The sequence below is a fragment of the Elephantulus edwardii genome, unplaced genomic scaffold, assembly GCF_000299155.1.
Source record: "Elephantulus edwardii isolate Elephantulus edwardi_28Jun2011 unplaced genomic scaffold, EleEdw1.0 scaffold00146, whole genome shotgun sequence".
Classification (NCBI taxonomy): Eukaryota; Metazoa; Chordata; class Mammalia; order Macroscelidea; family Macroscelididae; genus Elephantulus; species Elephantulus edwardii.
Genome location: NW_006399896.1, coordinates 398036 through 422672, shown reverse-complemented (window position 1 = coordinate 422672; position 24637 = coordinate 398036). Strand labels below are relative to the sequence as shown.

Here is a 24637-nt window from a genome sequence, read left to right as displayed (position 1 = left end):
TGACCAAACTGTGCAGCTCTGCAACTGCATCCTGGCCCATCCTCACCCTTCTGCCCCCAACCCTCACCTCCTTGTACCCCCAATATGTTTTTCCCAATAAAAAAAACAAAAAACAAAAAACAAAAACCCAAGCCCTAGGTACCAATGAAGCACCAAATGACACTAGTCTATGCCAAAGAAATTTGGAAGACAGCTACCTGGCCAACTAAATGGAAGATCCATCCCCCAAAAAAGTAATCCAACAGAGTGCAGAAATTATCAAACAATGTCATTAATATCATATGCAAATACAATCTTGGTAAAAAACATTCAAAAATTACTAGAACAACACATCAAAGGGGAACTTCCAAAAATTCAACTTAAATGCTGAATAGGCGATGGAAAAGGGGCTATCAAAAAAAAAAAGAAAAAGAAAAGGGGCTATCACTGCTGTTATCAGAAAAATTTTGGCTGAAAGTAAAAAATACCAGAAAGACGTTTACTCAACTTCTATAGGCTATGCAAAGGCATTTACCTAGATGGATTATAAATTATAGCTAAAACTGAGAAGAATGGTAATCCCAGAACAATCAGTCGTGTTCATTTAAAATCTATACATAGGACAAGAAGTAGTCATCGGAATGGAACACTGCATGTTTTAAAATCAGGAAAGGTTTATGATAAGGTTGTATCTTTTGTTCATATCTATTTAATTTATACAATGAACAAATAATTTGAAAAGACTGACTCTATAAAGAAGAATGTGGCATCAGGAAGACTCATCAACAACTTGCAGATAACACAACTTTGCTTCCAGAAAAAGAAGACTTAAAACATGTACTGAAGAAGATCAAAGGCTACAGTGTCAATATAGATTACATTTCAACATCAAGAAGAAAAAAAAAAAACAGCCTCACCTACGACCACTAGGCAACATTAAGATGGAAAAAATACTGAAGTTGTTAACATTTTATTTTATTTGGATCCCAACCAACACCCACAGTAGTAGCAGTCAAGACATCAAAAGATACCCTAAATAAACTAGAAGCACCATCCAAACAGTTATATGCATACCCATGTTTACTGCTTTGTTATTCACAATAGCAAAGAGATGAAACGATCCAAGTGCCCATCAACAAATGGATAGAAAATCTGTGCAACATTCACACAATGGAATATTATGCAGCACTGAAAAATAATGAATTTGTAAAACATTACACAACATGGGTGATCCTGGAAGACAGTATGCTAAGTGAAATATCTCAGTCTCAAAAGGACAAATACTGTATAACACCACTGTTATAAAGCAGGATTGACATGAGGGCTTGGGAGGAAAATAGGAAAAGAATGCATAATGAACAATGTATTAAAATATTTGTGAAGTTAAGAACTGTTTAAAAGAAATATATGATTAGGCATTATATGTAAGACAATGGTCCAGAAGAAGAAGTAAATTGCAAAGAAGAAGGGGTGGAAGGGGGGAGGAGAGGAAATTGTGCAACAATGAATTAACATATGAAAAAAAGAAAGTGAACTGGAGAGGAGTAACAGAGGGGGGGAAATATACAATGAATGTATGAAAATTCAACTTTTCTGTAAACTTTCATTAAATCACAATTAAGAAAACATTTTATTATTAAAAAAAGAAATAAAAAGGTAAGTTGTATTGGGAAAATATGCTGTCAAGGACCTCTCCATAGTGTTAAACAGTAAAGATACCAGTTTAAAGACGTCGGTGCACTTGAACCTAATAATGGTTTTTAATTGTTTCCTCTGCATCTGAAAATTGGATAATGAATAAGGAAGATTGTAGAAGAATCAATGCCTTTGAACTATGGTGTTGAAGAAGAGAATTGAATATACCATGGACAAGAACAAAACCAACTTTATTGTCAGTTCAATAAATTTCACTGTATTTTATAACAAACAATCTGTCTTAGACAAAGTGCAACCACGGTGCTCCTTAAAGGAAAACATGGTGAAACTTTGTCTCACGTACTCTGGGCTGTTGTCAGAGGGGTCAGTCCTTGGAAAAAGACATCACACTGGGAAAGACAACTCATGAAAGAGGAAGATCCTCAACAAGAGATACTGACAGTGATTGTGACAATGAACCCTAGTTCATTGTGAGGAAGGTGCAGGACAGGGCAAGGCTTCAGTCTGTTGTTCACAGACAACAGAGTTCTGTTTCCTTACCAACTGCAGGGCACCTAAAAACAGCACATTCCATAACTTTTCAAATGGACTGCAATTTTAATCTTAAGGAGGCAAATAGGTTTTTTAAAAGTTTTTTACATGCCCATTACTCCTAGACACTTATCTGGGAGCTTTTATTTGCTTAACCCATAGAGTAGGCATTATTACTCCTTTTATACAGGTGAGGAAATAGAAGTTCTACCTTAAGCAATCTCAATTAGAAAGTTCTCTCATAATTCTTAATTTCAATACACTGAACAGAAAAGTCTACCTTTTAACTCTATGAATTTGAACAAGTAAATTAATCTCACATTTTCCACGTATGTGTAATGGAAGACATGAAATTTCAATGTCCTTCCATATCTAGAATGTCACACCTTTATGAAAGCAAATCATTAACAGCAACTATTCCTTTCACTTGCGAAAACCCATCACAACCTCACATGCAACCATTTCATACTGAGAGAATGACAAACTTATACCCTCTAAAAGAATGTGTTTTATACCTTGGCAGTGGGTTTAATGTCCATGATATTCACAAACCACTGTTTGCTGGCACGAATAACCACTGGTTTCTTAGTCCTCCAGTCATAGGGATAGCTGTGTACCCACTTTTCCTCTCTCAACAAATTCTTTGCTGCCTGAAGTATCTTTATAACTTAAAAAAATAAAAAAGATATTAATAACCATTATATTAACATAATTTGAAAATCTCAGGGAGTACAAAATCCAGACTTTGAATAAGTGACATTTAGAGTAGCTACTTTCTAGTTATCAAAAGCATAATCTGGGAATCTGCTGGCAGAAAAAACAAGAACAATATAACTTAATCAGCCTTCAAATTACACCATTCCCAGAACTCTACACTTACAACAGAAAATTAATAGGTTTTATTTAGAATTCTATATTTAAAACTCAAATTATGGTATTTCAGACCATGAATCTTTAAATGGTCTTGAGGAAATTCCTAAGAAACCAGGTATAATGGACTGAAATGTATCCCCAAAAAGACATGCTCAAGTCCTTTTATTAACTTTAATCTTGTGACCTTATTTGGAAATATAGCCTTTGAAATGTAACTGAGTTAGAATGAAGTTATAATTAAAATGAGTCCTCTTTTAATAATATACTAGAGCAAGAAGCAGGAAAGGATATTCAAGAGAAATGAAGACCACGTAACAACAGTGGTAGAGATCAGAGTGATGCTGCTATAAGCCAAGGCCCACCCAGAACTACCAGAAATTGTGAAGATGAGAAAAAAAACCAAACATAAAAAAAAAGATACCTCCCTTCAATCTTCGGAGGGACCACAGCCCTGTCAATATTTGGACTGTAGACTAACAGATGTCAGAATGACCAAATAACCGACTTCTGTAGTCTTAAAATACCAACTCTGTGGAAATTTGCTAGCCCTATTTCTAGTGGAGCTCTATATCATAGAATCTGGTCCCAATGTCTAAAAAGCAAAGGCAGAAAAACAATTCAAAGTTAGACAGTCCCCAAGTACACAGACCACATTACATAGGTCAGTAATTTGCAAAAGTTAGAAAAGGAATGTGAGAATTCTGATTCATGTCTAATAGTTAGCCACTATTTTCTAAAGAAATAATACTACTGAATATTATCTCTGCAGCCCCTAAAATAACATTATTCTCCAGTTTACCACCCTGATTTGCTTCAATGTAACAGAGCAGCTTTAAAGTAAAAGATGGACAAGCTTCAAATTCTATTTTAAACTACATGACAAAACAAAGTATTTCTAATTTTAGATTTCTAGTTTTACTAGAAGGATGGGAAGTAGCTAGCAACAGCACACTGGCTACTTTACAAAACATACATACATTGATGATTTCAACAAATAACAATACCTACCCGCATCAGTTCCTTCTTCAAGGACAGTCTTGTTTTGAAGCTCAGGACCTGCAGCATCTGTGAAATTCCCATCTTCATTCACTAAACAATCCTGCAAAGTTTAATTTTTAATAATTAAAATATCAAGTCATTTCCTCTTATCACAATAGTTGGTAAAATAAGATTAAAAAAATTCAGAATAGCTTAGTCCTTCTTAATGTGGAAAAAGTGATTATTATTCAGTCAACAAAAATAGAAACTGTCAACTTAATACATTTACATTACCAAAAGCAAAATATATCAAAGGAGATGAAATTTAATAACAAAAGTATAAGTAAGTTATCTAAAAAACAACCACCATAGTCTCTATTAATTAACAGTAATTTAATAATTAATAATTTAACATAAATTTAATAAAGAATATTAATATTAATTAACAGATCTGGAATAATGAACAATGATGACAATGAAACTGTCTGTTAGCTATAATGAAAATATAACAGATGTAAAAAAAAAAAATCCAGAGACGGGCCAAAACCATAAAGCTCATCAGAAACAAACTGGAATCAAGCATAGGTAGCCTAGTCTAGAGAACATAGCTACCAAATATAACTACCAAATATAGCCAGAAATTCACAATCTGGAGAGGAGAAAATTGATGAATGGAACCTTCTAAAGATTAAATCCCTGTGCATATAAAAAACATTTTCCAACAGAGTGAAAAGAAAACCTACTGACATTTTTTAAGAAAACCTACTACAATTTTTTAGGGGGAAAAACATTTGGCAGTACTGTTTCAGATAAGGGTCTCATATAAAAGGTTACAGAATCCTACAGGGTCTCCTCAAGAAAAGGACTGATAATACAATTTCAAAACAGGCAAAAGAGATGGAAAGAATTTTCACAGAGGAAGATATTTGGATGGCCAAAAGACACATGAAGAAATGCTAAAAATCACTGGCAGTGAGATACAAATCAAAATCCCAATGAGGTAAAGTTTAACAGGACAGCAAGTAATAAATGGTGAAGAGGATGAGGCAAGATGGGAACTCTTATAATCGTTGGTGGGAATGTATGATGGTGCCATCACTTTGGAAGGCAGTTTGGCATTTCCTCAAAAAGCTGAACACAAAAATTTCTCATGGCCCCGCTATTTCCACTGCTTGAAATATACCCCCAAAAAATGAGAACTGGGGCACAAATGGCGACTTGTACCCCAATGTTCATAGCAATGCTATTCACCACTGCAAGAACATGCAAACAGACCCAGTCCAACCACAATGGAATGAGCTGAGAAATGATGGTACATTCACGCAGCGGAATACTACACAGCAGGAAGAAACAATGATTTTGTAAATTACTACCTAACTTGGGAGGGACTGCAGAGCATTATGCTAACTGAACTAACTCAGTCCCACAAGGACAAATACTGTATAAGACCATTATTATAGAATGAAGGATCCAAGGAGGAAAAGAAGAGGAACCGAGGGGTGAGAATGGGTGGGGAGGGGGTGTTAATTACAGGGTCACACAATTTGATAGGGGTGATGTGAAGGAAATGGGAAAGATCCAGTGTGAAAAACAATGTATACAAACTTCGTAAATAAAGTAGTATAAAATTTTTAAAAATAAATAATAATAAAAAAATGCTCAAAGAGAAAAAGAAAAATCCAGAGGAAAGTTTCATTTAAAAACAAAAATTCTTTTTGGACATTGTATATGTCCATCATTATTCAATGTTAAGGACAAGCTTACATGCAGAATGAAATCTTCTTTGAGCGCACCAGGAATAGAAGGGCAAGGGAGAAATTTTGTTATTAGATAATAAACAAATACCAAGTTGGGTAAAACACATTCTCATAGCCCATAGCTATTGAGTCAGAAAGGACTCACAGCTGACCTTCCAGTGGCTTTTCAAAGGCTATTAATCACATAGGAAGTCACTATCCATTTTTCTCCCATGAAGCAACTAGTTAGCAGCTCCCAATCCTCTAGGCCACTGAAGCTCCCTAAATTGCATAATGAGAAAGACAACATGCCACGATGGGGTGATCAGAATTTTACTATATTTTGAAGAAGGAAGACACAGGGTAGCACAAGAGTTACAGAAAATAAAGGTAAATACTATATATACAATACTGCATTATCATGAATAAGAAACATTAATTGCTAAGTGGATACACAGGCAGACAGGCAAGACAAAAAGATAAATGAGTAAAAGGAACTATACATATGATCAGTGATCAGCTCATAGATTTGGCAGGTGATATTTCTGCATGTGTATGTAAGTATGCTATAAAGATATTCTCACAGATATTAGAGTCAACAGAGAATAGTTATGTAAACTTCTTAACCATACTCAAACAGTGAAGTAATGAATCACTCATTGGTCTTAGGGCTTCAGGACCAAAATCTTGCGGGACATTAAGATCAAGATACTATGCATCAAGACTGCACAGTAAGTCCACAAAGACAATGTTTCATATCTTACTTTCCTGAGTTAGTGACTGGAGTCCAAAAAGCTTGGAAAAAGATACTTAACATGCTACTATGGGTCTCTTCCTGTTTAGGGCAAAGATGATGGAAGAAAATCCACATTGGATAGAAATAATTAAGTCTAGAACACTGATGGACCACTGATGGACTGTGACTTTACATGTCAGAGACCAAAAAAACTAGATGGTGCTCAACTACCAGAACTGATCACTCTGAAAAGGATTTTAAGAGGGTCCTGGGTATGCTTGGAGAAAAGTGTGGAACAAAATTATGAAAATGCCCAGGCTTACTGGTCTGAGAGGTTTCTAGCATCCTCAAGACTATGGCCTCTAAACCTGGAACTGAACTCATCCACCTGTGGCTCAACTTTCAACCAAATATAGACAGAACTATAAAATGAACAGTAATAACAGAGAAGTAGTCCTTAAAACAATCAACGATACAAGATCAAAAGGGCATTACTGGCTCAGGGATAAATTTCAGAAGGCAGGAAGAGAGGGGCTAGAATGATGAATGGAACGAGAATTATAGGAAGACAGTAAGAAAAGCGTTGTTACCATGTAGTCTATGTCAAAACAAATTGTGTTATGAATGACTGAACAGAAAATTAATTTGCTCTGGAAACTTTCACTCAAATTGACAGAAAAAGTTAAAGACTATAAAACACTCTTTAACTTTAAAACTCTTCAAGAATGTAGTAAAATCAAGCCAGTGGAAATTTTTAAGAGAATAAAGGGCACTAGTCCATGTCACTTAATCACACCCATGCAAACACACCCTGTCCCATTTTATATACTTCACTTCTATCATTGTGTTGATTTTGTGCTAATTTGGAGAAGTGAGACTTTAGGATACTGTACAAACCTAAGCATTTCACAAATATGAGAACAAAACTTACTGCCTCCTATGAAAAGAAAAATGTTAGGATTTATCCCTTTAATACTACAAAAATTATTAAAAAGGTAAAAAGAAGCTAGTACCATTGACAAGTTGTGCTGAGAAGCTACACTGTAATCTTCCATACCATGAGCTGGGGCTGTGTGGACCAATCCAGTTCCTTTTGTCATGGTCACATGACTTGCAGGTAAAAGAGGGGAAGCTTTATCAGAAAAGATGGGATGAGTACAAGTACCATTTTCCAAAGCTGCACCTATGGAAAAATAAAATCAGTATTTAGGAACCACTTTATATAGCAATTCTTTCAATTACCTTTTTAAAAGTAAGTAGCAGTAGACTATGAGGGTAAAAAGCATAAAATCTGACCTTGCTCTGTGACTTTTATGAATGTGTAAAAAGGGCATAATTAAAGTTCTTATGATTTCCTTTCACTTGAATGTACAACTAACAGAAAGGAAGCAGCAGTCAAACAGTCAAATAGAAATCATTGCATTGCATTAGGCATATGTGCTGTCAGGGACTTATTTAAAGTGCTAAAGGGAAAAGATGTCAGTTTAAAGACTAAGGTGCATCTAACCTAAGCCATAATATTTTCAATTATTTCATATGCATGTAAAAGTTGAACAAGGAAGATCAGAAATTGATGTCTTTGAATTGTGGTACTGGTAAAGAGTAACACTGAATATACCACGGGCTGACAAAAGAACAAACAAATCTTCCCTGAAACAATGGTGGCCAGAGTCCTCCTTAGAAGCAAGGACGGTGAAACTTTATCTCATATAATTTGGGCATATTATCAGGAAGGGTCAGGTCTGGTAAAAGACCTCATGGTTAGAAAGAAAGACTCTCACTGACATAGATTGGCACAGGGATTGCAAAAATGAACGTTAAGTACAGCAGAGATTTTAAGGATAGCAGAGGACTGGGGACAGCTTCAACCTGGTATTCACAAGATAACTATGTGTCTGAGCTGATTTGACCTTCAGAGGATTGCTGTGAGGATAAAATAAGTTTATTTCTTTTAAGTGTTTTGAACACTTTATCACAATACCAATCACAAAATAAATGATTTTTTTAAAAATATAATTAACTCAAGAGAGCAAATAAGTTAGGTAAGCCTAAGAAAATTTCTCTAATTTATATACAGCTATGATTACAGCCAAGAAAAACTCCTAGAGGTCAGAGCTACTCTATAACACATACGGTTACAAGCATCGGAGACTGAGCTGACAGCGGCTAACACCAGCAACAACAGGCTATAGCCCAATGGAGAATCTAAATAACTTGAAACTGATGTAAAGTGAAATTTCTGAGACTTTTAGAATTTTATTTGAATAAGAGTCACTACTTTAAAAGTCTCAGACTATAGTTTATCAAGAATTCTCTTAATAGAATTAATCTGTGACTATTTTTATAATCTACTCAATTTACTTATTAAAATCATGACTATTTCTTCAAATATATCTTTTTTTATAGATAAAACAATGACTAAAAATTTAATTTTGCATAATTTCTTTTTGTAATTGTGTGTGTGTGTGTGTGTGTGTGTGTGTGTGTGTACCGTCAAATCAGATTTGACTGGTACAGGAGGAGATTGTTCCTCCTTCTCCAGCAAAGCATCTGGTGGATTTGAACCTTGCACCTCTGGGATTGCAGTGCACCTTCTTGCCACTAGGCCACCAAGCAAGCCTAATTTTGCATAATTTTTAAAAATAGGTGTCAAATATTTGTTGGAATGGTTTCGGGGTTTTCTACATTGTGTCATCATAACGGTTCATTTCTTTATATATTCCTATCATAATTAATACATAGTCTTCTTCTGTTTAATCAATATAAAACATAATCTAGAAAAACAGAGCCTATTGGGTTTTTTTTCTCATTCACAAAGTTTTAAAATAGCAATAAACTCAAACCTACTCAATATTGTGATTATTAGGAAGATTAGACTAACTATAAATTTTACCTAAAAATGTTGAAATAACCTCAAATTTTGTTCCCAATGCAGAAGCAACAGATGTTATTTTGTCCTCTGCCAAAATGTAGACATCACCAGAACTGGAACATTTCACAATGGAATATCTAAAATAAAATTACATAAGATTACATTTAATGATGAAAAAAGGCAAAAATTAGAGGACTTTTGCTTGTTTAGTTTTTCCTAAAAATATGGTAAAGGAATAACATACAATTTATAAAATCCATAGACATAAAATCCAGATTGTTAGCCATTAAACTTAACGTATACACCAGCAAGGAGTATGAGAATGAAATTAATTTCAAACAACACTAATAATAGAATGGCTCATATATCTGAACTCACACACAAATCAAAACAACTATGAGATACCATCTTACCCCAGCAGTAACAGCAAAGTTCAACAGGGCAACTAACAACAAATGCTGGCAAGCTTTTGGAGAGATTGGAACTCTTATTCACTGCTGGTGGCAATGTAAAATGGTACAGACATAATGGAAGGTGGCCTGGCATTTTATCAAAGTTGAAAACAGAAATAACATTTGACCCAGCAATTCCAGTACAGGGAATATATCCTAAAGAAAACACAACTCAAACAGATGCATGCACACCCATGTTTACCATGTTTACCATGTTTACACCCATGTTTTAAAGAGATGGAAGCTGCCCAATTGCCCACCAACAAATGGATAGAAAAATTATGATACATTTAAAAAATGGATTATTATGCAGCACTGAAAAACAATGAACTCCTAAAACACAACATGAGTAAACCTGGATAGAGAAGCTGTGGTATATTCACACAATGGAATATTATGCACCACTGAAAAACAAGGAACTCAAAATATTATACAAAATGGGTGACACTCAAGGACATTTATCTGAGTGAAATATCTCGGTCACAAAAGGACAAATACTGCGTAACACTGCTGTCACTACTTTGACATGGTTTTGAAGTTTTCTCCATTGTGTCATTGTAAAGGTTCATTTCTTTTTACGTTTCTATCACAATTAAGATTTATTCTTCTTCTGTTTAATCAATATAAAATATAACCTAGAAAGATAGAGCCTGTGTCTGTTGTTTTTGTGGTTTTTTTTTTATATTCGCCACGTTCAGAAAAGCAGTGAACTAAAACCTACTCAGTGTTGTGACTGCTGTCTGTGTTGTGACACGTGGGGGTGATGGTGAAAGAATAGGAAGAGCAGATGGATCATGAACACTGCATTGGAACACATGAGGGGAGGACTGTCTGAAAGGAATATAAGATGAGTCATTTTATGCATGATAACAATCTGAATTAAGATATGCCTTGTAAAGTGGACTCAGGGATGGGGAGGAAGAAACAGTGCAATAATGAATGAATGAAAGCCCAACCTTTCTGTAAACTTTGGTTAAAATAACAATTTTTAAAAATTAAAAAAAAATATATACAATACTATACCTACTTTGCCTCTGGCATAAAACAAATAGCCTGGTTGGCTGGAATTGTCCAAGGCTGTGTAGTCCAGACTAAGACATTAACCGGAGATGAGCCATCTATTAAAAATAATTGGAAAATAGGCTAGCAAATGCTATAATTCAATAACTTTTATAAAATCTAGCCATAAATAAATCTTACCTAAAAGAGATGCCAATCCAGGAGGTGGTTTCAAAACAGGAAATTTTACATATATAGAACGACTGACATGATCAGGATTGTACTCAAGTTCTGCTTCAGCTAAAGCAGTCCTAAGGTTTAAAAACATCAGCCATAAATACTCAGAAGCTCTATACGTTTCTCCCCTCCAATTACCGGAAGCACATATAATACCTTGATGAGGGAGACCAAAATACAGGTTTGTAATCTCGATAAACCAATCCCTAAAACAACAAAGATGTATTAGTTTATAATTTATAATATATTCAAGGTGGAATTTTATACCACATCAATTAGCATGCTAAAAGGGGGAAAAATACATTACCTTCTCATACATGTCATAGAAAAGTCTCAACTGTTTGGCCTCATATTTTTTATCAAATGTATAGTAGCAATTATTCCAATCTGCCATTATTCCCCAACGAGTAAATGCTGATTTCTGTTTCTCAATGGCTGCTTTTGCAAATGCTCTGGCTTTAAAAAAAAAAAAAGGGTAAAAATGCTTTTGAAAACAAATTACCTCAAATTCTCAAAAATGGTTTCGGATGTACCTTTCTACAAACACGTGTTATATTGTTCCAACTATAAAAATGTATAAAAGGGAAATTATCTTGAAAGATACTCAGAAGATATAAAAATAAATTTATAAATCAGTTGGAATATTAGTAGTTAAAATTTACATTTAGAAAATTCCTCACAAAAAATTTCCTCACTTCATTATAAACAATGAAAACTAATCAGTATATTTCATCAAAGACTATATAATTATGTTTCATAAGGAATTAAAAGATCTTCATAATAATATATAATATGAAATACAATATGAAATATAATATACAAGGAGATTTCTCTCTGACCTAATTTACTAAAGGAAAAGACTAAGTATAAGATTGAGAAAAATATGTATATATTAGAATTTAGTTTTTCTCCCTTTCATTGCTGTTGAGTCAGCATTTATTATAATTTAAAAATGTCCATTTTTCCTCCCATGGAGTCACTGGGGGATATGAACTGGCAGAGTAGAGCCATCTTTGATTTAGCAGCACAATTCTCTGTGGCATCCCTTACTATATCAAAAAAAATAAAAACATTTACCAAAATAATCATTTCATATTAAAGAAGAACTGAAAATGAAAAATATCCTTGAAGGGCCTACATTATTCCTTCAAATTCCAGGCATACTTCCTTAACAAAATTCAATTCAATAAATCTGAATTTTCTATGACCACAATGCTATTTTCCACTAGATCTTATTATTTTAAAAAGGGAGATCACTTTGATAAAGTTCTGACTAACCATGAACACGTGTTTTCAAACATCATTTAAAAGTAGAAATAGATCTTCTTTACCTTTCTCTCTTATTTCCACAACTGAGAGTTTCTGAGCTTTTTCACCAAGTTCAGATAATACTTTTATCTCTATGGGTAAGCCGTGACAATCCCAACCTGGCACAAAATGTACTTTGGAACCTTTCATCATATGATATCGGTTGGTTATATCTTTCAAAATCTGCAAAAATAAATGATAAAAATCATGAAACATGTAATCTACAATATCTATTCCTTTCTTCATCTGATGCCATTTGGAAATGCTTAAGAAGCCATATTTTTAAAAGAATCTATATAAAATAACCTAGCACTGGTCTGTCCATTTGCTGTACAGAGGTAACTCGTGGTTGCTATGATGCTGAACACTGTGACACTGATCTGTCTAACGTGATAATGGTTACCAATGGTGGACAGTGTTTGGTGGAGCTCCCTGATTAAAACAAGCTTAGAAGTAGGAAGGGCATCCACTTTCAAAATAGCTTGCCTCCAGAAACTCTATGAACTTGGAGAAACGTTGAAAGTTATACAAGTGTTCAGGTCTTTCATTCACAGGGTTGCTATGAGCCGTCTATGACTATGGCACTTAACAACAACATTAAATAATGCTCTACATAAACAAGGGGTCAAAGTCATTTAAATTTTTTAAAATTACATTAACCCTCTCCTAGTCAACACCAACAAGTAAGAAACTCCAAGATGAAAAATACTACAATCAAAAATACTAATTTTTTAATAAAGTTGACAGATGTAAATAAGCAGCTCATATTATTTTTATATGAAATGTTTTTGACCTTCTAAACACCTATCATGTGCTATTGTATTGAGTCCGATGCCTTTGACAGAACAGAGCTGCTTACAGACTTGGTTGTTGTCAGGAGCCAGCCTCAGCTCTGATTTATAACTCTGACAATGACTACAAACACACACAAGATTATGAGGATGGTACAGGATTGGGCACAGTGTGTTCTGTTGTCTACAGTATCACTAAGAGCTGGCCCACTCAATAGCACCTATCAACACAACCATCACACCAAAAGTTAGGAGAAAGACTACAATATTTCCTGTATTTCCGTATTTACCAAGAAAAATAAAACATTCATTTAAAAATCTGTAACAAAGAACAAGAGGTTTCTTTCTAGAATGTCGAAAATGTTTTATATCTTGATCTAGACAGAGTTAAGACAATATAAAAAATTCACCTAGTTTAAATATACTTAGGATATATATGACTCATTTTAGATATTTAAATCAAACAACAAAAGAATAACCATTTTCCCATTTATCTCCACTGTTTGAAAGCATTTTATTTATTATCTGTCTCTTCTCATTAAAATATTCTCCATAAAATCAGAGATTTTGTCTCTCCTCTGGCACAATTCTATATATATTTACAAACTAAATGAATACAAATATGCCCTGAACTGCAATGCCTATATGGTAGCCACTAGCCATCAATGACTACTGAGCAAGTGAAACATGGCTAGTCCAAACTGAAATGTGTTCCCAGTGTAAAAATATGCCTAGATTTCAAAGACATACACAGAACAATTTAAAAAATTTCATATCGTTATGTTGAAGTTAAGCTACTATAGCTATGGTTTTAACTTCATCTGGTTTTTTTTAAGCCAGCTGCTTTATTAAGACCTAATGTCTTGTTATTTCTTTAATTTTCCATTGGTTTGCATATTAAGTTCATACATTGTGTTTCACACTATCCTTCGTTCATATTATTTGTCACATAATCATTCTCCTTCATTGTGTTTTATAAAATCAATCACCTTTGAATCATGCACACCATTACCCTATCTTCCCAGATGCCTACTGGATCTTTCCCATTTCCTTTACCCCCTTATCCTTCCACCCAACAAATAAAGCAACTCTCTGATTCCCCCCCTTGCTCACCCTCACCTCTCTTTTCCTACCCTTTCTCTCCTTAGATCCCCATACACGGTTTACTAGTTACCCTTCTGTTTTTACACTAATGGTCCTATGTTAGTTCACTCAGCATAATGCCCTCCAGTCTCTCTTAAGTTATATATTCATTTTCTAAATTGTTGCTCCCAAGAGCTGTATCATCTGCTTCTTTAAAAAAAAAAAGAGCCTCATGACAGACACTTAAGCACTAATCTGCTAATCAAAATGTTGGTGATTCAAACCCATTAACCACTCTGAGAAAGATAAATTTTTAATTATTAAATTAGGAATATTAGATGATAAAAAAGGCATTTGTTACTATTTCTAAAAGAAATAAAAATGCTGGTTTATAACCAATACATGCTTTTGATAGTAATTTTTTAAAATTTTTTATTGTATTATTTTTACATGTCTATTTGATAGTAATTTAATGAATTTTCCTTCCAATTTAATTTTTGAAGGTGTATTTTAAAGTGGTTTTATGCTCACATTCAAACTGCGTTTTATTAACTAGGCAAAGGTATGTAACTGTATGGATCACAAGAAGTTGGGGCTAACATTGAGAAGACTAGAAATCTCAGAGTAGTTAACTGTGCTTGTAAAAAATGTTACCTAGACCAAGAAGCTGTTGTCTAAACAAAACAAGGGAAAGATGTAAGGTTTAAAATCAGGCAAGTGTGCATCAGAGCTATATTTCTCCATATTTATTCAATATATACGCTGAAAAAATCATTTAAGAAGCTAGATTTTTATGATGAAGAAAGTAGCAGCAAGACTGGAGGAAAATTAACCCACAACCTGCATTATGCAAATGATATAACCTAACCTGCTGAAAAGTGAGGAGGACTTAAAATACTTGCTGTAGAAGATTTAAAGACTACAGCATTCAATATGGAATACATCTCAACATCAGTAAAACAAAAATCGTCACCACTGGACCAATATACAGCATTGTGAAAGATGGAGGAGAAAAGACTGAAATTGTCAATGATTTCATCTCAATTTTTCCACAATCAACACTCTTGGTACCAGCAGTCAAGAAATAAAAATATCTGTTGCATTGGGAAAATCTGCCGTCATAGACCTTTGAAAGTCTTAAAGAGCAATGATGTCAGTTTAAAGATTAAGATGCACTTGATCCAAGCCACTGACTTTTTAGTTACTTGTTAAGCATCTGAAAGTTGGTCAATGAATAAAGATGACAGAAAAATAACTGATGCCTTTGAGTTAAAGTACTGAATATCCCATGGGCTGTCAAATAACTAAGAAAAGGCACAACCAAGGTGCTCCTCACACACTTTGGAATGTTTAGTGGCTAAATTCTCAAGTCTTTGAGAAAATGGGTAGATGATCAATGTCACTTCCTCTCAAAATTTTTTGCAAACTATTACAAAGTTAATTAACTGAAGAATGACTGGATAAACAAATTGTGGGCTGGTACATACAATAGTACTCAGTAATTAAAAAAGAATGAATTACACAACATGAAGAGTCTTCCAAGCATCCTGAAAAACTTCCAACCAGGAGAAGATAAAATAGATGAATGGGACCTTCTAAGAATCAAATCCCTATGTACATCAAAAAACTTCTCCAACAAAGTAAAAAGGAGACCCACAGACTGGGAAAAAATATTTGGTAATGGCATATTTAATAAGGGACTTATATCTAGAATTTATAGAGTACTCCAGCACCACAACAAGATAAACGACCCAATTGCAAAATGGGAATAGGATATGAACAAACACTTCACCAAAGAAGACATTCAGATGTCAAATAAACACATTAAGGAATACTCAAAATCCCTAGCTCTAAGAGAGATGCAAATCAAAACAACTATGAGATATCATCTCACCCCAGTAACAATAGAAAAATTCAACAGAGCAACAAACAACAAATGCTGGCGAGGTTGAGAAATAGGAACTCTTATTCACTGTTGGTGGGAGTATAAAATTGTGCAACCACTATGCAAGGCAGTCTGGCACTTTCTCAAAAAGTTGGAAACTAAAAAAAAAAAAAATTTAAAAAAAAAAGTTGGAAACTGAAATACCATTTGACCGGGCAATTCCACTACTGGAAATATACCCTAAAGAAACCAGAACTGCCACCCGAATATATATATATATATGTACACCCACGTTTATTGCTGCATTGTTCACAATAGCAAACAGATGGAAACAACCAAAATTCTCATTAACAAAAGAATGGATAGAGAAACTGTGGTATATTCAGACAAACGAATACTATGCAGCACTGAAAAACAAGGAACTCATAAAATATTATACAAAATAGGTAATCCTGGAGGACCTTATGCTGAGTGAAATATCTCAGTCACAAAGGGACCAATGCTACATAATGCCACTGTTACAAAACAAGACTAACATGGGGGTTGGGGAAAACTAAAAAAAGGGGATGGATAATATATACTGCCTTGAAACAGATGAGAGAAAGAACTGTTTAAAAGGAATATATGATTAAGTATTATTTTCAAGACAACAATCCAGAATAAGAGCTGCACAGCAAAGTGGACTGGGGGTGAGGAGGGAATTGTACAACAATGAAAGAAATTTTTTTCAAAGAAAAAAGTGAACTGGGATGGGAGGGAGGGAGGAAAATGTGCAACACTGGATGAATGGAAAACCAAATTCTCTATAAACGTTAATTAAAATCTCAATTTTTAAAAAAATAATAAATAATTATTCCTCCCTGATCTCAAAACCTATTCCACAGTGGTAGTAACCAAAACAGCCTGGTACTGGTACAATGACAGGCATATAGATCAATGGAACAGAATTGAGAACCCAGAACTAGACCCAGCTACCCCATGTCAATTGATATTCAACAAGGAAATAAAACCTATAAGATGGGGAAATGACAACCTCTTCAATCAATGGTGCTGAAAACTGGACAGTTACCTGCAGAAAGCTGAAATAGGATCCACATCTCACAACATACACAAAAATCAATTCAAGGTGGATCAGAGAACTGGGAGGAAAGCTCAAAATCATAAAGTTCGTAAAAGACAAACTGGGGTCAAGCTTAGAAGGCCTAGTCTATGGCATGTACACCAATGTTCATAGCAGCATTATTCACTATCACAAGAACATGGAAACAGCCTAAATGTCCAAATACAATGGAATGGATTGAGAAATTATGATACATTAACACAATGGAATACTATGCAGCACACAGGAGCACTGATTTTGTAAATTACTACCTAACTTGGGAGGGATTGGAGAGCATTATGCTGAGTGAACTAATGCAGTCCCATGAGGATAAATACTGTATAAAACCACTGTTGCAGAATGATAATGAAGATCTAAGTGGGGGAGGGTAGAAGCAGAGGGGTGAGGATGGGCGGGGTAGGGGTAGGTGTTAATCACAGTGATACAATTTGATGGGAGGTGGTGAAGGAAATGGGGAAGATCCAGTGTGAAAAACAATGAATTTTGTAAATAATCAGCATAAATTGGAAAAAAAAATTAAGAAAAATAATGAATTATTCATATCTATAACATATTGCTGGAGACTAAGGTGCGCCTGATGCAGGCCATAGTCTTTGCAATTACTTGCTATGCATCAGAGAGCTGGACAATCACCAGGAATGACAGAATGAGAATTGATGCCTTTGAGCTGTGGTGCTGAAGAAAAGTGTTGGATATACCATGGACTGCTGGGAAAACAGATTTGTCCTAAAAAGGGTGAGACAAGGCTGCTCCTTGGAGGCATGGATTCTGAAGCTTCATTTGACATACTCTGAACATATTGCAAGGAGGGGCCAGTTCTTGGAGAGGGACATTATGCTTGAGAGGGTGGAAGGACAGCAAGAGGAAGACCATCATTGAGATCAATTGATTTAGTGACTGGGAAAATAGGAGTAGGTATATCAGAGACAAAAAGATTAACACAGGATAGAACAGAGTTTAGGGATGTTGTACAGAGTTGCAATGAAGTTGCAAGCGATTTGAAGGCACATAACAACAACAACATAACACTGCACAAAATCAAACACACCAGACACAGATGAGTATGTATGAAATTTCTGAATAGATCAAAAGCTGGAAAATAATACAATCCAAAATACTCATTGATTGGAATTAAAATGGAAAACTGACTTCAAAAATACATGAAAATAACACTAAATAGAAATATCTTTCATACCTTACATTTGGAGACAAATAATTACAAGAAAATTATTTTAAAACACATACACTCCCCCTCCTCTTAAACTCATTGCTAATACAATTATCAGGGGTCATTACTCAAAAGCCTCAGACCTGTGTTTTTAACTGTATTTCATGTTTCAAATTTTAAAAAGAAAACAAAAACAAAAACAAAATAGACATTGAGCTAATATGTTAATTCAGCCCTGGTACTGTAATTGTATTGCTAACCCAAAAAGTGCTAACCCAAAGGGGGCGCCATTGTGGTCATAAAAATCTACCAGCAGCTCTGAGGGAGAAAACCGGGCAATCTGTTCCCTTAAGATTTACAGTTAAAAAAAAAACAACAAACAAACATTTTACAGCTCCAAAATCCATTGGAAGACCAGGATGAGTCAGTACTTACTTGATGGCAGTAAGTTTGAGTTCTTTAAATCCTAAAAATGCTAGTCCACATCAAGATGTTTTGTATCACAATGTAAATAAACTCATGCTTCCTTCATCAAGAAGGTCTAACTACCATATGCTCTGCTGGAGAGGAGCAATCTCCTCCTGTGCCAGTCAGATTCTACTCGATGGTACATAAGGGAAAAAAAATCTAACTGTAAAAATAACCTCAACTGAACTAATAAAGTATTAATGAGCAGTAAAACTAATTTATACTCTGGTAAAAGCTCCCTATTTTCATACACATATTCTCCTACAACAACAGGTTACTCTTCTAGGCTGCAGTGAGCAGGAGAAAAAGAGAATATGAGAGTAAGACTCAAAGCAAGCTTGTACTTGAAAATATCTTTAACTTCTTTAAAATTCAAAGGAGTTTTGTATTTTATATCATTTGTTTTTTAATATATAAATACTAAGTTACTTGTTATTTAAATATCTTTCTTCTTCAAAATGTCAAATAAATAGATATAATGAAATGACACACTTGTACATTGGCTTTAAAAGTATGAGCCAATACTGTGCATCTCTTCACCTTTTATTTTAAACAGAAAAACAAGGTCTAATTTATGGAAATGCTTAAGCGCATCTATTATAAATACGGAAAAGTATCCATGATGAAAGAACACAAGAAAAAAAAGCACACCTTATGTGTGAATAGTGATGAAAGAGGTAGCATGTCAAGGAGCATCACCGTCTTATCCAAATGCTTCAGTAAGTAAGATAGAAGAAAAATACCTGACCAGATAGATACGCCTCTCTGTCCAACTCATAGCTGATTCCCTGCCAGGTTTTCAAAGGCTATAAATGTTCACTGGAGGAAACTGCTTCATCTTTCTCTCATAGAGGGACTGGTGAATTTGAACCACCAATCTTTCTATGAAATTTAAAAAACCCACCTCAAATTCATTGCCACAGAGTCAGAATCAACTTGTTGCTGATGCTCCTGTGCAGTTTTAGAGGCTGTACGTCTTATAGGAGGAGAGGAGATTGTCCATCTTCCTCCTGCAGAGTAGCTGTTGGATTAGAAGCACTTGCCCTTGGGTTAGCAGCATGACTCCCTACCCACTAGGACACCACAGCTGGAACTGAAAATGTAAGGTATTTTCTAACCTTTAAAAAAGCTCTAAGATCAAGAAACAAAAGTTCTGTTTCACAAAAAATCAAGACTGTGGAAAAAAGCAATTACTTACCCCAAAAGAGGGTCCTTTTTTAATATTTCTTTAAGAAAAGTCTTGTTTTCCCCTTGGCATTAGATGCACTTAAAAATTCAATAAAAGTAACAAAAGATAGGGAGCTGTGGTGGCCTAGGGGCAAGACACTGCACTGTAATCCCAGAGGCACATGGTTCAAATCCACCAGATGCTCTGCTGGAGAAGGAGGGGGCAATCTCCTCCTGTACCAGTCAGATCTGATTTGACGGTACACGTAAAAGTAATACAATAAAAATTTTAAAAAATGAAAAAAAGTAACAAAAGAATTTTTTTATTCACTCAGTAAATATGAGAAATGCCAGTAAAGAAAAATAATTGATCAATAGCCTGCAATAAGAATTTTTTCCTCCTGCAAAGTAGACTGCTTAATTACTATTCTTTCAACATAATCATAAATAAAGCACAACTAAAGCGAGAAAGTCTATACAGCACTCAGATGAACCAAATAAGTTCTCTTAAATGAGAACCTGAAGTTCTTTGTCAAAATCTACTATTTAAAATAAAGCTAGCAGTGACATCCCCAAAACAAACCAACACTGGGCAATACACACTGACCTCAGTTTATGTCTAGTTTAAACTAGGACACTTACTACTCCATATGAATGTCTCCATATGAATGTCTAATCACATCTCAAAGTTAACATGCCCAGAAATGATCTCCTGACCACAAGCCTCCAGAGTCCTGCTCATCTAAAGTACATCCACTTTGTCAAGTGCTCAGGATAAAATCCTGGAGCGCATCCTTAACTTTTTCTTTTACACTTTGCATCGAATTCATTAATAACTTCTGTCAGCTTACTTTCAAACTAAACTCAGAATATGACCTTTTTTTGCATTGCTTAAAGTTTTAATTTTCATCCAAGTCATCATGATCTCTCTTCTGAATTACTACATTAATTGCCTCACTGGTTTTTTTCCACGTGCACTGACATAGAAAAACCCCAATGGAAACATATGTCAAATGATGAACTCTGCTCAGCATCCTCCAATGGCTCCCCTATTACACCTCAAATGAATTTTAAATCTTTAGCCTCATATAAGTCTCTTCCTTACTCACACTGACTTCCTTACTACTGTTCAAATGCAACAGGGAAACTCTCATCTGAAGTTCTTCCCACATGCTTTTCTCATCCCAAATGATTCAAGGTTTACTTTCTTCCTTTCTTGATGACTTTACACAAAATTCACCTTGTCAGAGAAGGAGGCTTTCCCAGAACAAGTAAACAAAACTGTCATTTCTTCAACTGATCATCCTTATTCCTCTCCTCTATTTCATTTTCATCCATAGTGTACTTAACACTAAAGGGTCCTGTGATTAAAGTGCAATAGTTCAGAGCTCTAAGTTGCTCACTAAAAGGTCAGCAATTCAAACTCATCGGCAACTCTAAAGGAGAAAGCTGTGGCAGTCTTTTTAAGTAAATATTTACAGCCTTGGAAACCCTATGGGGCAGTATACCCTGTCTTAGAGTTTACTCAGATTCCCTGCATCAAAAAGAAGTGGTAAACATGGAACCATTTCAGGAAGTAGTCTACGAGCAAGAACCAAGGAAGGAAGTAGTACAAAGTACACTGAAGGCATTGGCACAAAATAAGACCTCCACTATTGATGCAATCTTGGGACTGCTATACAGTTTGAATCAGAATTAAAAGCCCAAGTTTGTTGGACACTGGGGGTGAGGGCCATAATTCTCAAGACTGATGACTCTGTAACACTGGCCTAAAGGTTCAAGGCTGAGTTGCCTGTGAGCACATTTTGGGAGCTGTCTGACTGTATTCTACTTCTAACCTGGATTAGAAATTTGTGACTTCTCTAACATGGTTCTGTGTGGTCTGTGAGCTACCACATAAGATCTTGAACCCAGCAAAGCAGTAAGATTGGTGTTAAGAGTAGAAAGAGAGATGGGAGCATGGAGGACATGTTTGACCTCATGGGAATTGTTTTTGTGTTACTGATGCTATGGAAGGGCTCTATGAAGCTGGTAAAGGTCCAATATGACTGTCCCCAAACAGTCTTTGCTCTTTTTACAAGAGACTTAAATGGTGAAATTTAGTCCTCTTTACTTCGGGCATGTTATCAGGAGAGGCCAGTCCTTAGAGAAGGCTATCATGCTTGTTAAGATAGAAGCAAAAGAGAGGGCTTAATGAAATGCAGTGATTGTAACAATGTGCTTAAGCTTATCAGAGATGGTGAGGATGGTGCAGGATAGGACAAGGTTCCAGTGTCTTGTTCATTGGGTTGCAATGAGTTACAGTTGACTTGAAGGTATCTAACAATAACACAACTGCTATTAAGAGTTCCATTTAATGTGCTAATGAAAATTACAGTTATACAATTAGGATTCGTTCTTAATCAAACGCCTATTGTAATACATATTTTTCTCTCAAATCTTAAAACCAGATTAAAAGTGATAATTACCTTATTTAAAGCATGCCCAACATGAGCTTCACCATTTGCATAAGGAGGTCCATCATGAAGATAAAATTCTGTCTTGACCTTTCTTTCTCTTTGCCATGAGTAAAGTTCTGAAAATCCACATTTCTGTTTAAAAGGAACCAAAAACAATCTCTGAATATAAAGACGTATTACTAAAAGTCACCATAAACAGCCAACACATGTATCCTTTTCACCCCATTCCAATCTATTATTCATATCTGGGAATGCTCCTTTCAAAAACTTCCAATAGCTTCTACTATCACCTTGAGAGTACACTTTTGTTGTGGTTGCGACACAGGACCTTACAAGGTTTTTAGTTGTTGTTGCTGGTTGTTCTCAAGTTGACAGGTGCTGCTGCTCAGATCAGCAACCTAACATGGAGCTGGAGGTCCAATAGGTTCAGGTACCACCTTGACAATAACTACTATCCCCAAAAATCTTGTGAGGTCAACTGCTCCCTAAATCTGGAACAACACTCCTTGCAGTCTCTACTCTCATTGACTGTATGACCTTGGGCAGTGTGCCCTCATTAGTCTTTCCTCTTCAGGAGGACAACACTCAAAAACTAATTAATTAATTAATAAAACATTTAAAAGTATCAAGATTTCTGGGATAAAGCAATGTTTTAAAAAGTGGCTAAAATGAGTGAGTCTCAGTCTGCTGTTAAAAGAATATTTAAGCCGAATAAATTTATGCAACCAGCATTTCCAAAATATCACCTGTTTTTGAAGACTCTAAAATTACCCAAACATTTTACAGATCTTGGAAAGCTCAGTTTAACAAGAGACAGACGCATGCACGGTCTAAGAGAGAGATTCAGAAGACGCATGCTGCTCTCCTTCAGTCACGAAACAGGCACCTACTGATCCAAGGATAGACCTCCCTTTTCCATTATTCCTTCTAACTGCATTCTTATTTATTTGTGTGCGTGTTAATTAACTTTTTACTAGCTACCAGAAAAGTCTGGATTCGCCTTCTCTTGTTCACGCTAGAAATGGTAGTACCTGTACTCGTTACTTACTGATACGAAGCACTGTTAATTTCTCCCTTAGCATTCTGTTCCAGAGAAACCTGCTACTTCTCTGGAAATTTCTGCACGTTTATTTTCAGCGGACTGAATCTTTGGGAAGCTCAGGAGCTCCATTTATCTAGTAAAACAAAACGACTTAGGGACCTAGAGCCAGTGCCCAACCCATCCCGTCACCTGCCCTTCTAAGTCTGAAGCAAGGGGGGCGGCTCCCAGGCTCCTCTGCCGCGAGTGCTAAACGCAGCCTCCGATTCAAGGCCCGCCCGGCTCCCTACCACAGCCCGCGACGCGCCAGGGTGGGCCCGAACCTGCTGGATCTCCAGCTCTGTGTCGGGCTGCTGACGGCCCAGCAGCTTCATGGGGAAGCTGGTCTGAGGCAGCAACACCGTGTCCCGGTATTTGTTGCTATTCGAGTTCGGTAACTGACTACTAGCCCCGGCGACTGACCGCCCCTGGAGCCTCCAGGTCGTTCCGCGCCACCCTGGGCGACAGGGAAATCGGGGCAGGCCCCAGAGATTCCGGGCCGCAGCCAACGCTGCCGCCCCGGGTCCGCGAGGGCGCAGCCCCCAACGCATGGCTGGACGATCTTGGTACTCCCCAGAGCGCCCAGCTGCAGGTCAGTCCCAGGCAAGTGGAGTAGGAATCCCAGGACCTTTGGGATCCCCAGAGCGCACGCGCGAGGCGGGCGGAAGGGGCTGGGAGAACGCGGAGATAAGTTTCCGGGTGGAACTCAGCGCTGAGCCACATACTATCCGGAGATAGATTTGCTCCTGGAGGGAGGGTTTGTATGCTAATCAAGATGCCTTAGTTTTTAATGTTGTTTTTGTTGTCAAGTGCCGTCAAGTCAAGTACTAATCCTAGAGACTGCATGAACAACAAATCTGAAGCCTACTCTATACTGTGTCATCCTCACAGAAATCTGACCCAGTCAAACCCATTGTTGCAATCACTTTGTCAGTCCACCTGCTCTTTCTCTTCCTCAACGACCCCTCCACCTTTCCAAGCATGATGCACCTTAACAAAGAATAGCCTTTCTAACAATATGCCCAAAGTATGTGAGACAACGCTTTGTCATCTTTGTCTCC

The 24637-nt window shown here is 36.0% G+C and overlaps 1 protein-coding gene across 1 annotated transcript in view; it reads right to left on the bottom strand.

Moving 5' to 3' along the window:
* Window positions 1-24127, bottom strand: part of IARS2 (isoleucyl-tRNA synthetase 2, mitochondrial) — an 83920-nt gene extending 59793 nt beyond the window's left edge. Inside the window, exons 1-11 of the mRNA XM_006894592.1 lie at window positions 23861-24127; window positions 22508-22630; window positions 12381-12540; window positions 11357-11505; window positions 11206-11255; window positions 11014-11123; window positions 10841-10931; window positions 9383-9498; window positions 7503-7672; window positions 4048-4138; window positions 2682-2833 (exon numbers count right to left, since the gene is read on the bottom strand). Coding sequence (XP_006894654.1) covers window positions 2682-2833; window positions 4048-4138; window positions 7503-7672; window positions 9383-9498; window positions 10841-10931; window positions 11014-11123; window positions 11206-11255; window positions 11357-11505; window positions 12381-12540; window positions 22508-22630; window positions 23861-24127 — 1479 coding nt within the window. The remainder of the gene's footprint in view (window positions 1-2681; window positions 2834-4047; window positions 4139-7502; window positions 7673-9382; window positions 9499-10840; window positions 10932-11013; window positions 11124-11205; window positions 11256-11356; window positions 11506-12380; window positions 12541-22507; window positions 22631-23860) is intronic.
* Window positions 24128-24637: the final 510 nt, after the last annotated feature.